We start from the raw sequence: 16,669 nt of genomic DNA, 5'->3' as shown, positions 1-16,669 counted from the left end.
GGGGCACCTCGGCCCAACCCACCAAGGCCTCTCGAGCGCTGTATCATTAGTATCATTACGGCCTCTGTTTTGCTTTTGTTTGTTCTTAAGCCCATTGATCATAATTGCGCAATTCAGTCCCAATTTACTTACATCTTCTTTGCTAGTCATTTCTTTCTAACAGACTAGACCTTCCATTTTAGATCGTGTACATGTTTCCCAAATAATGTTCTTAGGAAGTTCCTGGAGTTTGTGGTGAATGCTGTGAACTTGTGTCTGTTTCCGGTCTGAAGGTCTCGACGGGCGTGTCTTCTCTTTCAGCTGGAGAATGTTGTCCACTCCTGCTGGCCTCACTTGCTGTGGTCAGCCAGCTGATGCTTCTCTTTACTCAATGGTGTTTTTCCTCTGCTGCTTTTGTATCTCCTCTTTGCCCAGTCTGGAGTCTGGAGACGGCCAGCAATCGTCCTGCCTTGTCCTGCTGAGGAGCTGGGACTGCCAGGATGTGTTGCGGTGCCCAGCTTTGGGGTCTTGGCTGGTGGGTTAGGTTGTGTTGTTTGTGTCTAGCTATCCTTCCTGGTTTTGGTTAACTGGTTAGGTTGTGTTGGTTAGTTGGTTGATTTCTTTGGGGATTTTTTTGTGACCTATATTGTTTGTTTCTTGCTTTACCTTTTTCTTTGATGGTGATAGGTAGGTGTGTATTTCATTGTTTATCCTGATAGCATGTGTTGGCTTTTTGAGTCCCAAAACGGGTACCTTCCTTCTGATTTAGAAAATTCTCAGCTGTTAATTTGGGTATTACATCGTCTAGTGCTTTCTTAACCCTCTAAAAGTCCAGCTCAATTTATGTGAAATTTTCTTGTATTTGTTTGTTTGAGATGTAGTCTCACAGTAAAGGTTGACCTTGAGATCTCTATATAGGTAGGTAAAGATGACCTTGAACTCTGACCTCTCTGGATCCACACAAGAGCTGAGATTGTAGGCGTGCGCCACCACACACAGGTATTTTGGAGCCTGGAGCTCATGAGTTGGGCTAGACTGTTTAGGAAGCCCTGGGGATCCTCCCATGTCCACCCCACCCCCCAGCACTGGTTTTACAGACAGATTCATAGCTCCCAGCTTCTGCATAGGTGTTGAACACGCTCTTGTGACTTAGCCATCTCCTCAGCACCAGTGCCCAGTGTTTGCACTCAGTCCAGCCCTCTCACTATCCATCCCACCTCTTAGCCACACTCTGCTCCATATTGTATAATTTATTTTTCAGTCCATAAGAGAGGGTCTTGTGCATAGCCCCAGCTGTCCAGGAGCTCACTGTACTCCGTCTTAGCCCCCTGAGCACCAGGGTTACAGGACTCTTGACCTCCTCTGGCTCTTCTTTTGTTTGTTTGAAATAGTAACCTCATACCCTCAGCTCAGCTCAACATACGCAGTCTCTACAGTTAGAGTTCTGCAGTTGCTTCTCTGCTGTCTCTCGCTTATAATAGTGTATTTCCCTTGTGCTTAATGGTTTTTAAAATTATGAACCTAGGTTCTGTGCACGCTAATTAGTTGGAATTCTCTGTGGTTGGATTTGAAGTGCACTCTTCCAGAGAAGATTTGCTTTTTCAAACTTGTGGAAGCCTGGGGGAATGATGGGCTTGAGTCCATTTTAACTCCCTTGGAGCCACTATAAAATCCATGGAGCTGACAAAATCAGTTTCCCATCCCTGCTTCTCTTTCCTCCTCCGCTGGTCTGGGCTCTTGCCCCAGTCCTGGGGTAGATATTTGTTCCAGGGAAAGCCTGACTTCCTGATTCACCCGTTGCTCACATTTCAAGTTATTTTTAAAATTACAGGTTGGGATGGGTGGGTACAGTTTGTCTTTGTGGGTCACTAAGATTGCCCCTTGTTTCATGTGTTATTTTTTCAACTGTGTGATGATGATGAGTGTACATGTATATGATTCCCATTCAGGGATCAGAGGACAGCTTTGGTTCTTTCAATCCACCAGGGTTCTGGGGATAAAACTCAGGCTGTCAAGTTTGCACAGCCCTCCCCATATTTCCTAGTGAACTCAGAATGCCTTTAAAAACCGTCGCTCTACTGTATCTGAAGTCATCTGTATTGTAGTCAGGGAAGCTGTTTCTAAATGTGTCTCCCTCGCCACCTGGTCAAGTACAAGCCTCTCTCTCGGCCTTATCTCTCTGCTTGTGGTTGTTTTGGTAGAAAGGCATTACAGAGCCTCGGGGGCCCCCACTTTTGTGATCCTTACATTAATAATTCTGTCTGCTTTTCACACTTGGCAAGAGGTCCGAGTCTTCAGGTTAATGCCTAGCGCACCAACTCTTCCAAATGACAGCCGGTAGGTTTAAAACTGTTCATTACATGGAGAACCCATGGGTACCAGGTATCTCAATGGTTCTCAACCTTCCTAATGCTGTGACCCCTTAATACAGTTCTCCATGTTGTGGTGACTCCCCCAAACCATGGAATTATTTTCATTGCTACTTCACAGCTATAACTTTTCTACTGTAAATATCTATGTTTTCTGATGGTCTTTGGGGACTTCCAAAGGGGTTGTGACCCACAGGTTGAGAACCATTGAAGTAACCTATGCCATTTAAGTAGGATGGAACAAACAATTAACTGTAAGGAAAGCGGTACTCATCATAGGCCTGCACCTCAGCTTCTTGGTTACAAATATTGATCATTTTTGGCTTGAGCTACTGTGAGATCTCATTTCTTTTATTTCCCATGGAGTTGAAAAAAAAGTGGACAGCTTGCAGGTTTGAGATTGAGAGTACATGGCTTTGTTGGGGCTATGGTTTAAACTCTTTGGGGCCTGGGAAAATCAAGTGGCTTTTATGTATACTAATCTGTGGTCACTGTGAAGATCACGACTTAAAATTCAGCTAATGCTGAGAAACTGCAGGCATTTCAACGGTATCAAATGTTAACTGGAATGAATGGTTAGGGTTTTGGTTTTGGCTTGGGGGCGGAGACAGTAGTTAGAAATGCACCTTCCAACAAGTGCAGGATGGCTGCTTTCTTTTAAGCATTTGGTATCCTGTAGTGACAACCCCCTGCAGCAGGAGGCCTTTGACGCCAGCTCAATGCCGCTGGCCTCTGCCACCGTGAGTCACTTTGCGCACAGTTATTAATAATGGAAGGAGCTTGTCACTCCCTGCAGAGTTTGGTGTGTAATTTATGGATTATAAACCCATGCTGAAGTCTCAGAGAAAGTTAATTTCATTAAGTGAGAGTGAGATCCGGCTCTCTTCCAGTTCTCATGCCCTCAAGGTGCGCCAGTATTCCTGTCTTCAGCCAGAGGCTTCTGGCAGGTGTTTGTACTGGTTCCCTGTCTGCACAGTACGCATCCTTCCAGGGACTTTGGGGAGACGTTTAAAGTTTCAGTTGAACCGTCTAGTTTTGTGTTTGTCTGTTTGTTTTCGTGACAGGGATTCTCTGTGTAGAACCTGCTGTCCTAGAACTCACTCTGTAGACCAGGCTGGCCTTGAACTCACAGAGATCCATCCACCTGCCTCTGCCTCCTGAGTGCTCTGATTAAAGGAATGCGCCACCACTGCCCCACCTGAACCATCTAGGTTTGAGTACTAGCAAGACTAGTACTCAGTTATGGGAGGGGTCTTGGGATTCTTTGCGATTTTGTTTATCTGTAGAAGGCTGAACTGGGTGATACAGACCCACTACCATAGGCAGGCTGTTCTGGGTAGTCCCCTCCGTAGCATAGGATCCAGGACCATAGAATACCCCTCTTTTCTGCTCCCCTTATCTACATGGGTTCTCCTTCAGAAGAGGGTGTCCACTTAAAACACTAAGTTATCAGGTTCGAAGTCTGTCTTTCATGGCTTCCTTTCTGGCATTTTTCCATCCACATTCAAACTTTTCATTAAAAAAAAAGCATACCTACAAGGAGAAAAAGGTAGACGAAAACACACCGAACATGGCCCCTTAACCAGACCCACTAAACTAGACAGTAAGTCATGGGTCCTTGACCTACTCCTGACCGGTCTCCTGGTTTTCTCCCTCTTGGTGTTTGCTCAGCTAAGGGCCACACTCTGCTGACCTCTGCTACTGAGTCCTTAAATCCCGGGTTATTGTAAAACATAAGGATTTGGGACTGGGAGATGGTTGAGCAGATAAAGGTACTTGCTCAATAAACCTGACAACCCAAGCATAATCCCCAGAAACCATACAAAGCAAAAGAGACAGAAGGTCTCCATAAAGTTACCCTCTGACCTCCACGTTTGCGCGCGCACATACACACACACACACACACACACACACACACTGAATTTTTTTAAATAAGGGTTCATAATGGAATTGATTTGTTCAAAGCCAACCATAGCCCAGTTCCCTTGTCCAAATGTATTTGGGTTCCCTAAGAAACTGTTTCATATTTAATAGAATTTTGGTTTTTGTTTCACAGTATCTATGCTCAACAACAAAAGATCCGGAAAAATATATATGAGACCTAGGTTTTTATCTGCTTTTGATAACTGTTGAGAGCTAACTACACAACCAATCCCATTTATCATGTATGCTTGGTAATACTCCCCAGTAGTCTATGCCAGCCATGCTCATGCACCCAGTGCACAGCCAAGAAAGGAAATCTACAGGGTGCCGGGGAGGGGATGGGGTGGGGCCCTTGATGGATTCCTATCCTAGGACCTCTCATCTCTGCGCTGGGTCCCATAATCCTTCTGACAGGAAAATGAAACTCTCCAGGAGATGTACACTGGGAAGTGGTCCCCTTGGCAGGAGAGGAGAGTTAGGAAAAGACAGTAAGCGACCACAGAGAATCTCTGAGCCAGCCTGGTGCACCATCTCATCATGCCGTTTTTTGCCAGAATGTTCCCTGAGCTCCCATCCCCGTTCCTTCTGCCTTTGACTCTAAGTCACCCGTGCCTCCTGCGCCCACCCGTCCCTCAGACTTCCACCTACCTTGAGCATCTGCTGTGTGCCAGACACATCAGGAAGGCAACAGGACAGTCCCTCCCCCTGCCTCCCAGACATAAAGATACACAACACAAAATGTGGTCCAGGGCTTGGTGGGTGTTGGGAGAGCTGATGAGACGTTCCAACAGGGAGCCATGTTACAGGGAATTGAGGGAGAGAGCTGGTCCAAGTGGTGTAGCTGAGCTCTTCTATTTTGGTTTCAATCCTGACCCTGTCTTACCGTGTGGCTTTAGTAAGTCACCAAACTTTGTAGCAGTCACCTCTGACCCATGTGAAATAAGGAGGCTACGGTCTACTTGATGGAGTTAAACAAAGCTATGGGCTCCGCAGGGCATCTGTTGGTGGGGAGCTCAAGAAACAGTAACTTACCGCCCTCTCCTCTGCAAACCAGCCCTGACTTATGTTCTTTTAGATGCTAGAATCTCCATTAACAGCTCCCCTGGGTCCCCTCTCTTACATGCTCAGCGAATGCCAGCGAATTGAATGAGAGAGAGGATGCCTGAGTGAGTCGCTGTCACCACAGGGCAGGACTCTGCTGCATGTTGTATTTAGCCTTATGACAAATGCCACCTCATGCAGCAGTTCCAGAAGAGACTATGCCGGCAAACATCGGCTGGTGGTGTCTTACTCCACGGTCCTGGGGCTAGTGTGTAAAAGAAAGATTCCTCTGCCGTCACCTCAAAGTCTTGTTTTGACAACTCGGACTCATGGGTTAAGTGAAAGTGTCAGCAGGAGTGGGGCGGGAGGGTGAGGGGGTGGAGGGGGTGGGGAGGTGGGGGTGTGATAGGCAGGAAAGACAAGGGTGGGGATCAGGGCCGACCTGCCGAGCTCATGCACCTGTTAGCCATGTTTTGCAGGAGCCCAGCTACCCCGAGTCTTCACCGGGGAAGATGTAATGTGCTTTTATTTCCTCTCCATCTGCAGGAGTAGCATCACCAGTTGTCGGGTGCGGACTGAGAGTGAGCCGCCGTGTGGCTCCCCAGTGGTCAGTGGCGATCCCAAGGAGGATCACAACTATAGTAGTGCCAAGTCCTCCAATGCTCGAAGCACGTCTCCCGCCAGCGACTCGGTCTCCTCCTCCTCCTCCTCCTCCTCCTCAGCTGATGACCACTATGAGTTTGCCACGAAGGGGAGCCAGGAGGGCAGTGAGGGAAGCTTCCAGAGCCACGAGAGCCACAGCGAGACAGAGGAGGATGACAGGAAACCCAGCCAGAAGGAGGCCAAGGATGCCCTGGGGGACAGCGGCTACGCATCCCAGCACAAGAAGCGACAGCACTTCGCCAAGGCCAGGAAGGTCCCCAGTGACACACTGCCCCTCAAAAAGAGACGCACAGAAAAACCCCCCGAGAGCGACGATGAGGAGATGAAAGAGGCGGCCGGTTCGCTGCTGCACTTGGCAGGGATTCGGTCCTGTTTGAACAACATCACCAATCGGACGGCGAAGGGGCAGAAAGAGCAAAAGGAAACCACAAAAAATTGAAACAAGTCTCTGATTTGTTTTGAACTTACGGCCATTTGGTTTCAGCATGTCAGGAGATTTCTAATGATTTGTGGCAATATCAGCAATTTTTTTTCTTTTTCTTTTTTCCTTTTGTTGGTTTGGTTTTCTTTCTTTTCTTTTTTTCTTTCTTTCTTTCTTTCTTTTTTTTTTGTTAATTTGCCCCCCACTCCTTTGTTTTTGGACCCTTAAGAATTTTATGTTTAAAGGAGATTGAAGCCATAGAACTCATATTGACACTCAGCCGTTTTACAAAAGCTTTTCTTTATCTGAAGACAAAAAAAAACCGAAAGGAAAAAAAAAAAAGCCAAAATTAACCATTGCTTCCTGCAGCCTGTCAGAAACCTGTGGCTGAACCCACAGGGATGTCAACATTAATGTCACAGGAACACTCCTGCGCCACCTAGGAGGCACACGTGCAGAATCATCACGCTCAGGCCAACCCTTAGGTTTAAAAAGTCAGTTGTGTTCGGAGTGAAACTGGGGAGCAATTGCAGAGGCTGAAGAGCCCCGTGTCCCCCTTGGAACAGTATCCTCTAAGGGTAGCACCATGCTCTGGCCCTGGTGTCCTTCTGTGCCAGAAACACCAACGGCATTGCCATATAGCAAGCCCGGGGCTCGGCTTAAGCCAGTCCTCTGTGCTGCTTAAGCTTGAACCTGGTATGTCTCACAAGCTGACTACCAGACTGTTCGTGTACATCATGTGTCAGTGACTAAGGAGAGGCAGGGAGAATTCTTAGAGCCATTGCTCACCGCTGAATTCTGCTCTGTATTAAGACTTTCCAAAAGCCATAAGCCTGAAGGTTGGCCCTGCGCGCGCGTACGCACACGCACATACACATACACACACCCGAGACTTAAAGATGATGCAGAAAACAGGCTGTGTCCTTTTTAACTTCCCAAGACATGACAGTGGCTGTTAAGAAAGCAAAAATGGTACAGATTCTTTCCCATCAAAACAATCTGATCCAAGTTGGGGGGCGGCGGGGGGGGGGGGTGCTACAGAAACTGCCATTAGTATTGTGGTGTCTTTTTAAGAGGTTAAAGAAGCATTGATGGACACAAACAGCAAAAACATGGCAAACAATACAACTCCTATATTGCCCTCAAAAAGGGTTTGCAATTAATGTCAGGATTCATTTTTTGCAAAAAAATAAAAATAAATAAAAAATAAAAAAAATAAGAAGAAAAAAAAATCAGTGATTTTCACATTCAGCCAGTGTAGCCAGCAGAAATTTCTGATCCACGATGCATGGATTCCTTTGAAGAAAAGAAAAAAAAAAGAAAAAGGAAAAAAAAATTACAAAAACAAACTTTTTTTTATTAAAAAATAACAAAAGTTCTTGTAAGGTAAATAATGTATTTAGCATGAAGCATGAATTATTTTCATATAAATATAGAAAATAGAGAGAAGGCTATGCCTCTAATTTTTAAGCCCTTAGGCTTAGAGGTTCTTTTGTTCTTTTTTTCTTTTCCTTTTTTTTCTTTTCTTTTTTTCTTTCTTTTTTTTTGTTGTTATTTTGTTTTGGTTTTTTGAAGCAGGTGTTTAAGGTTTAACCTTCTTCAGGGACAAACTCTGACTGTTGGGGAACTTACTCTGCAATATAAATTATCTTCATACTCTGGTAGGGCTTGGATGGTTGAGCTCTATACTGCCTTGTCCACACTCAGCCCCGACCCCCTCTGATTCTCTACTGAAGAGTGTGTCCTTCCCTTTGTCTGTATGTGTTTAACATGACGCAATAATTCGAGGGCAAACTTAGTAGTGTGTATGGTAGAATCAAGAGAATTATGGGACGCTTACTTGAGAAAAATCATTACCGTGATTTGGTTCTAGGAAAAAGGCAGTGAATAATTATGCAAATTCACCAGAAGAAGGGGAAACATGCTAATGGGCCTTATTGGGTGAGGGTAAGAGATAGGGTACATGGGTAGGAGGAAGTAAGTGATAATGGGCTTGGATGGGCCCGCCCTCCATGTTTTACTGTGACAGTGAGATTTCACAGTGAGAAGGGGGCTGGCCATCTCTGCCTCTTCAGCAGTAACCGCCCTGGGACTAAGACCACCTAGACAGTGAGAGCTGAATAACAACCAGACCATGTCACACAAGCCAGAAACTCCAGTTACCTTTGCCAAGAAAGTGTTTTTCCTTGAGGTCTAAAGAGAAATCCCTAAAACAATATGGCCTTCCATCCAATTGGAGCTATTAAAAAACGAAAACACTACCGTGGCTCAGGGTCAGATGTTTGGGAGAGGGAGAAAACTGAGGTGACCTTGGACTTTTGAAACAGGGCAGTAGTGGGCCTTTAAAGCTATGTCCACCTGTCAGAATCAGGTACCATGGCAACTGCATCAGCCTGGGAGGAAAGATATGTTATCTGGTACATTTCCCCCTACCTGACCTGAAGGCAGCTTCAGAAAGAAGGAGGGTTGGGGTGGGAAGGACCTCCCACTTTAGGGCAGGCTAGATTTACCCCCACCTGTCTGTCCCTGAGCCTGCCCTCTCAACATGGGGATTCAGGGTTAGATGAGAGGGCAGGTGTGGTTTTTTTTTTTTCCAGTGCTCTGATCCCTCTTTGTCCACAAACCTCTGACACCCTATAAGCCATCCACAGCTCTGGAACCTGAGCCACACTTAGATTTCTGTTGTCACCTAACCAAGTCCAAAAGACCACCCTCCCAACCCCCAAGATGGTGAGACTCAGACCTCTCCTGAAGGTGAAGGTAAGCGCTCTCGCTCGCTCGCTCACTCGCTCGCTCAGCACTGTTTCTGGCAGGGGACTTCTTCCAGTGAAAACCCCCCACGTGGGCTGTCTCCCCTCCGATTTCTTTTCCCGAAGGGGCAGAGGCCTCTTTCAGAGATAACAAGATGCAGTGTGTGTGTGATTTACTTTTCTGATCTCGCGGAGGTCTAGAAAACTATCTTATACAAGTGTGTTCTGAACCCCAGAACCACTCTTTTTGCATAAATACCTCATCGGGCAGCTTTCTAAGTGTTATTTTCCTGAGCCTCCCTTGGCGCCTTTGTTGGACTTTTCTGGAAGACTTGTTGGGGAAACTTTAGTAAGGGTACTTTTTTCTATTTTCCTTCTGTTTTGGGAGGCATATGCATTATGCGTAACCAAAACAATGGCTCAATTGTGTTGAACTCTGTATTTTGACTGTTGAGGCGCAAACAAAGTTATCAATGTGTATGTGGACGTTTGTAGCGAAGTCTGCCGAATGAGGCTGTCCGTGTCCTTAACAAGCCAAGGGGCAGCAGGCACCCTCTCTTTCCCCTCCCCCAAGAGCAGTAGAGAATTTAAGCACAAGCCTATTTGTGAAAGAATATTTTGCTTAAGTGTAATTCACTTTAGTCTTGGACTTCCTTCCCAAACGTCAGGTGTTCTTTTAGCTTTCAAACTAGCCTGTGTATCCATTAGTCTGACAGATCGCCTGAGCATCGTTAAAGGGGTGTGGTGTTCTTCTTTGTGGTTCATGTGTCGTTCCAGGATCTCATGTACTCACATGGGGCAGGGGGAGGGAGGGGGAGACGGGGAACTCTAGCAATATTTACAGATGCTTTGGAAACAGCAGTGAACAAACACATCAGCACCGTGGCGTCTCGACCACTGGCTGTTGGCCCTCAGACACATTTAAGAGGAGAGACAGTGGCTTTCTTTTCTTAGGTGAAATAGACGTTTTTATCCTCCTCTGGGTTGTCGTCTTTCTCCAGTACTTTGTGGAAAGGGTTTGCATCATAGATTTTTCTTTCTGATAATATCATAAGCTCCTACTTCCCTCCTCTCTCCAGTCAGTGTATTTTTCAAGAGTTCTTTTGATAAAGCTGGCTCTCTGAAATTAAAGCTGAACCAAACCCGCATGTGTAAGGAAACCGTTGGTCAGGACACCTGAAGCAGGTCTCCATTCTTGGCTGGGTCTTTAAGGAGGAATGGGTTGATACCCTTTCCCAAGAATGGACTTTTTTTTCTTGTCGCGTCCTTCGGCATGTCTGGTGCTTTCTGTTCAGAGCGGTTCCTACCACGGAACATTCTAGAAGGAGCATTGCACTCAGTGGTGCCCAGGCAACAGAGAATGGCTTTGGTGCCCAGCCTAAGAGTCCAACACAGCAGGCCCATGCTCAGCACCCCAAGCCACCAAGTTGGGTTTCAGTGGTGCCACTCTGGGACCTCCAGCCTCTCGGGGTGGGGGAGGCTACGACATGATGCCAGAGTTAGGAACAAGTGACCTGAATGGGAGGTTTTTCCCATATCTAGGATTAGACTGAATTTAGTGTGATTTCTCTTCCCATTTCAAACCTTATTCAGGTTGGGACTCATTTCTTTCTGGTGGATCACAGCTGCCCAGATGTTGCAATTGATTTCTTTGTTTCTATAGAGAAGTCCTTTTCTTTCATCTTCAGAAGCTTTGTTTTAGTATTATTATTATTATTATTATTTGCCACCAAAAGAAAACATTGGAACCTATGTCCCCTCTTGATTGTGACTTGCCAGTGTTGACAGTTCAGTCCTTCGTGTTGTAGATCCCAGCCCACCAGTACTATATCAAACACTGTTAGGCACATGATGCAGCACTGTGATCTAATTTAAATAATACTTTTTTATTATTTATACTACTATATATAATATACATCAACACTTTTGCTATATAACCTACGTGATAAACCCTTTTTAGTTACCTGTCAGACTAGACTTCGGTTTCTATTGCAGTTAACACAGTTACAGAATTGTAATGGTGTCTTTTTTTTTTTTAAATTTTTTTTCCTTTGTAATGGAATGTGTAAATCAAAGTATATACATTGTGTGGTGTTCCTGTTTCTTGGGATGTCATGAGGAGTTACACACGGCATTCAGTGTTCTGTATAGACCTGCCCACCTTTGTGAATTCATCTGTTAACCCATCTTCGTTTGAGAGCGCGCCAGCCATGGTGGCTAACTCCCAACGTCCTCTCCCTGCTGGCTCTTCTTGAATTAAGCACAGACTTGTCCACTCGGTTGCTTTATCATGAATTATGGGTGTGACTCGGTCTCTCTTCCACCCTTCAGCAAACCAGTGCTGGCTTCACTGACCAAAAATGAAGGAAGGAAAACACCACTTTAAAAAGCGATCCACCTTTTCATGGCCGAAACGGATGTCTATGGTGCTGCCTTGTGCTGCCGAGCTTCTGGAATCAGACCGCTGTGGAATGATCATTTCTGATTTGCTGTGGGATGCTCACAAGTACCCTTCCTATCTTGTTAGTATTGAAATCAAGACTCTTGGTTTGAGATCTGTACAGCAGTGTTTCTCCACTGTGTTTCATTTGCAAAAGCGGAGAGCGTGTCTTCTCTGCCCTTTTGCAAATAATCGATACTCCATATTGGATTCTCAAAAGACTTCGATATGGTGATCCTGTCAAACCTAGAAATTGTATTTTATCTTTTCATACCTGATTTCCCCCTATTTCCCCTGTGTTCGAGGAAACAGCACACTTTCTGTTGTGGATGCATTCACCATTTCCTGAGTCTGTGTGTTGAAGCCATCCAAGGCCATAGCTGACTCGCAGCCGGTCCCACACCATTGTCCTCACTGCCTGTACGCCATGGTGAACATGGGGGTGGAAAAGTATCTGTGTGTGTCCGGGCAACAGCTACATGGACATTTTCTTAGTTCTCTGATTCTGTAACGTTTCTGAGTTTTGTTTTAATTTTACAGAAAACAAAACCACAGTGATAAAGCAGTGAGAAGACCGAGAGGTTTGTGGCTGAATCTTAGGGTCACTCGACCTTTCCAAGCCAACAGATCTACAAGGCCAAATTAATTTACAAGAGTAATAATTTCTTCAGAAGCCAATTTTTTTTCTGTATTTCTGTATGAAACTGCCAATATCATGAACAGAAGGGGAGAATCATAAGGGAGAAAGAAAGTGATGTTCGGTGGTGCTTGCATTTGCCTAAAGCAGCGGTGTGAAGATGGCGCCATCAGCCGAGCTCTGGGGACTTGGTGTTGCTTGGGAGGGATCCATACAGCATTTTGCGTTCTTCATGTGTAATCATATTGCCAAAGACAAACTACTTCATCATTTATTGTAAATAACACTTCCCCAGACCTACCATAAAGTTTCTGTGATGTATCGTCTTCCAGTTGCAATAAAAATTACTGAGTTGCATCAATTGAAGATGAACATTGCGTGTTGTGTAAGCACTGAGCCATAGAAGAGGTCGGGTGTGGGTGTGGTGTGTGTGTGTGTGTGTGTGTGTGTGTGTGTAGTGGGTGCAGGCATGTACTGTGCAGAGGCCAGAAGTTGATATCTTCCTTGATAAATCTTTATTTTAATGTGTATTGTGTCTGTGTTTGTATGCCAGGTGTTTGTGGAGGCCAGAGGGGAGCATCAGATCCCCAGGTGCTGGAGTAACAGGAGGTTGTAGGTTGCCCAATGTAGGTGCTGGAAACCAAACTTGGATCCTCTGGAAGACACTGCCTGTCACTGCATCTGAAGCTCACCAGCTACCTAGGCTGGCTTGCCGCAAAGCTCTAGGAGCCCTCTGTTCCTGCCTAGGGTTAGAAGCACTGTACTCAGCTGTCTAGGCTGGCACAGTAGGCCGTTTACCACCTGAGTCGTCTCCTGGGTCCTGAGACACTCCATTCTGTTTCTAACCCATAGTAGCTTATCTGTGCAGTTTTCTGTCTGGTTTTAGAGTCTCAACTGCACACCATACCCATCCTCACACATGCCTTCATTTCGATGGGAAATTTCTCACTGTTCTGCAAAGCCACTAGGGTAGGACAAGCACAGGGCTCCCATCACCAGCCATAGAACTTGTGGCTAAGAGCTGGTCTTGTTTGGAAGTTGCCAAACACTAAAATAAAGTTACACTTTGGCACTGGAGTCTGCCCAGCTGTCCTATATCCTGAGGGTCTCCAATGATGACATCCCTACACTAAAACTCATCTTCTGGGGTTTATGTTACCACTGCACAGGTGCCCACTCCAGTCCCCTGTACACACATACCCTGTGAGTCTCCTTTCAGTTATAATAAAAGAATATCAGCTGTATGCAGCCAGGGTGGGGGTAGGGATCACATGGCAAGGCAGGCAGGGAGCGATTAAGGGCAAAATTTGTTCTTCGTAACAACCCCTTGTCCTGGGAAATAACCAGGTCCTATGGGAACTACATTAATATCTGCTGAGCATGATGCCCCTTAGGACCTAATTAGCTTCCACTAGGTCTCACCTCTTAAAGGCCCTGCCACCATCCTGGGGCCCATGGTTCCAGCAGATGAGTCTCTGTAGCACACACCCAAAGCAGGTGACTAGGCATCTGTCATCTCTGATGAAGAGGTAATGATGCTCTAATGTGAGAAGTCCACGGAGTCTATTTAATGAGCAAAAGGAATTTATTTGGGGGTTAACTCACTACCACGGGAGACTGACCGTAGGGTCCAGGAAAGCCGGGCTATGTCCCATGCTGCTTTGCCTGGTGTAAGATCTCAGCATCCGATACCATGAGGAGGCAAAGAGGGAGCCTCATACTTGCATCCCAGGCCTTAAGGGTTTTAGCGGCCATGTCCCAGAGGCATGTGCTTCAAGGTCATAGGCAGATGTAACAGTTACCTGCTACCTCCCTAGGGGCAGTGCTTCAAGGTCAAAGCTAGAACAACTACCCACTACAATGCTCCCCAAAGATTTTCTGGTCCCTTTCCTGGTGGTTTTGACTTTTAGTGAATTCAAGTCTCCAGACATGCACAGCAGGCCTTTTACCCTAAGCCATCCCCGTAGCCCTGAGAGATTCCATCCCATTTTTTTAACCCGGGCTTCATCAATAGTAGTAGATCTAACATCAGTCACCACCCTACTAAGGCACCTTTGTCGCCTAGGAATCTCAGGCTGCATCCCTCGGCTCCTATCCTGGGTCACAGTGTTACTGTAACGGTAACAGTCCATCTGTACTGGATAGATGATAATTCCCAGTGTTCCTGTCCCAAATGTCCACCTCAGTGTCCTGCTTGGCCCATGTTCTTTGGGTCTTGCTTTCAGGGTCACCTTGAAAGTCACAATATGTCCTCTCGATGCCAAGTCAGTGTTTGAGGAGAGACATTATAGGGAGGAAGGGCAGAAGTCATGTACTCTCAGCCGAATCTGATGAATTAGGTAATTTGCCATGTTAAGTAATGCTTGAGGCCAACTGCAAGCAGGTAACCTCAGAAAATAGCACATACAACTGTGTGTGTGTCCATGTTTGACTCGTATGTACATGCACATGTATGTGTGGGTGAACAAGTATGCCTGCATGTGAGTCAGAGGCCTACAGTCGCTCTCCATCTTATTTTTTTTTATTGCTAGTTTATTTATGTGTGTAGGTGTTTTGTCTATATTTGTGTACTGCATACATGCCTGGTGCTCATGGAGGCCAGAAGAGGACATCGGATCCCCTAGAATTAGAGTTACAGACAGTTTTGAGCCACCATGTGGATACTGGGAATTGAACACTGGTCCTCCAGAAGAGCATCTAATGCTCTTAATTACTGAATCATCTCTCCAGCCTCCATCTTTTATTATTATTATTATTATTATTATTATTATTATTATTATTATTATTTGAACAAGATCTCATTGAACCTGGAGCTTACCAGCTTGGCTAGGCTGGCTGGCCAGCAAACCCCAGGCATCCTGACACCCCCCACCACCTCCTTTTCACTGGAATTACAATACAAACCACTGCGTCTGGATTTTTTTTTTTTTAATGTGAGAGTGGGTATTGAACTCAGGTGGGTCCTCATGCTTGCTTGGCAAGTATGTTACAGACTGAGCCATCTCCCCATTCAACCATTGTTGAAATTTTCAAAGCAGCTGGAAGTGAGAGTCTTGTGGACAATCAGAATATTTAAGAGAATTCTCAAAAGTATCACACCTGCACACTATGGCTTCTTTTTTTAATAGAATACATCCTGGCCACAGTTTCCCCTCCCTCCACTTCTCCCACATACCCCCACCTCCCCTCTCCCCCAGATCCACTCCTCCCCCGTTTCAGAGACCAGCAGGCCTCCAGGAGACAACAGCCAAACAGGACAAAAAAGTTACAACAGGACAAAAAAAGCTCTCCTTAGGCTGGACCAGGCAACCTGATGGGGGGAAAGAGTCCCAAGAGCAGGCAAAAGGGTCAGAGATACACCCGCTCCCACCGTTAGGAGTCCCACAAGAACACCAAGCTATCAGCCGTAACATACACACAGAGAACCTGGTGCAGCCCCATGCACCATAACATACACACAGAGAACCTGGTGCAGCCCCATGCACCATAACATACACACAGAAAACCTGGTGCAGCCCCATGCACCATAACATACACACAGAGAACCTGGTGCAGCCCCATGCACCATAACATACACACAGAGAACCTGGTGCAGCCCCATGCACCATAACATACACACAGAGGACCTGGTGCAGCCCCATGCACCATAACATACACACAGAGAACCTGGTGCAGTCCCATGCACCATAACATACACACAGAGGACCTGGTGCAGCCCCATGCACCATAACATACACACAGAGAACCTGGTGCAGCCCCATGCACCATAACATACACACAGAGAACCTGGTGCAGCCCCATGCACCATAACATACACACAGAGAACCTGGTGCAGCCCCATGCACCATAACATACACACAGAGGACCTGGTGCAGCCCCATGCACCATAACATACACACAGAGGACCTGGTGCAGCCCCATGCACCATAACATACACACAGAGGACCTGGTGCAGCCCCATGCACCATAACATACACACAGAGAACCTGGTGCAGCCCCATGCACCATAACATACACACAGAGGACCTGGTGCAGTCCCATGCACCATAACATACACACAGAGGACCTGGTGCAGCCCCATGCACCATAACATACACACAGAGGACCTGGTGCAGTCCCATGCACCATAACATACACACAGAGGACCTGGTGCAGCCCCATGCACCATAACATACACACAGAGGACCTGGTGCAGTCCCATGCAGGCCTCATGCTTTCTGCTTCAGCATCTGCTTAGTTTATTAGATAGACAATGTTCTCCTGGTGTCCTCCATCTCCTCTGACTCCTACAATCTTTGCTCCCCCTCTTCAGAGGGGTTCCCCGGGCTTCTAACGAGGCAATTCCATCCTGTAAATTCTCAGAGCAGTGAAACACCCCCACATCCTTGTCCCTCTAAGAAGTTGGGGGAACACTGGCTCCTCGGGGCGGGGTGGGAGTGTGTAGGG

General features: G+C 46.3%; 1 protein-coding gene across 15 annotated transcripts in view; it reads left to right on the top strand.

The window, feature by feature from the left end:
• Positions 1-12,589, top strand: part of Foxn3 (forkhead box N3) — a 401,288-nt gene extending 388,699 nt beyond the window's left edge. For 14 of the 15 annotated variants that reach the window (XM_052738751.1, XM_052738745.1, XM_052738753.1 and 11 more), the window contains one exon: positions 5,859-12,589. In XM_052738751.1, coding sequence (XP_052594711.1) covers positions 5,859-6,414 — 556 coding nt within the window. In that variant the 3' untranslated portion in view covers positions 6,415-12,589. The remainder of the gene's footprint in view (positions 1-5,858) is intronic. The other variant, XR_008218343.1, reaches the window with a different exon arrangement.
• Positions 12,590-16,669: the final 4,080 nt, after the last annotated feature.

The sequence above is a fragment of the Peromyscus californicus genome, unplaced genomic scaffold (assembly GCF_007827085.1).
Source record: "Peromyscus californicus insignis strain IS unplaced genomic scaffold, ASM782708v3 Scaffold_15__1_contigs__length_86483966, whole genome shotgun sequence".
In the NCBI taxonomy this organism is placed as follows: Eukaryota; Metazoa; Chordata; class Mammalia; order Rodentia; family Cricetidae; genus Peromyscus; species Peromyscus californicus.
Note: the sequence above shows the minus strand (reverse complement) of the source record. Positions and strands in the feature narration are given on the sequence as shown.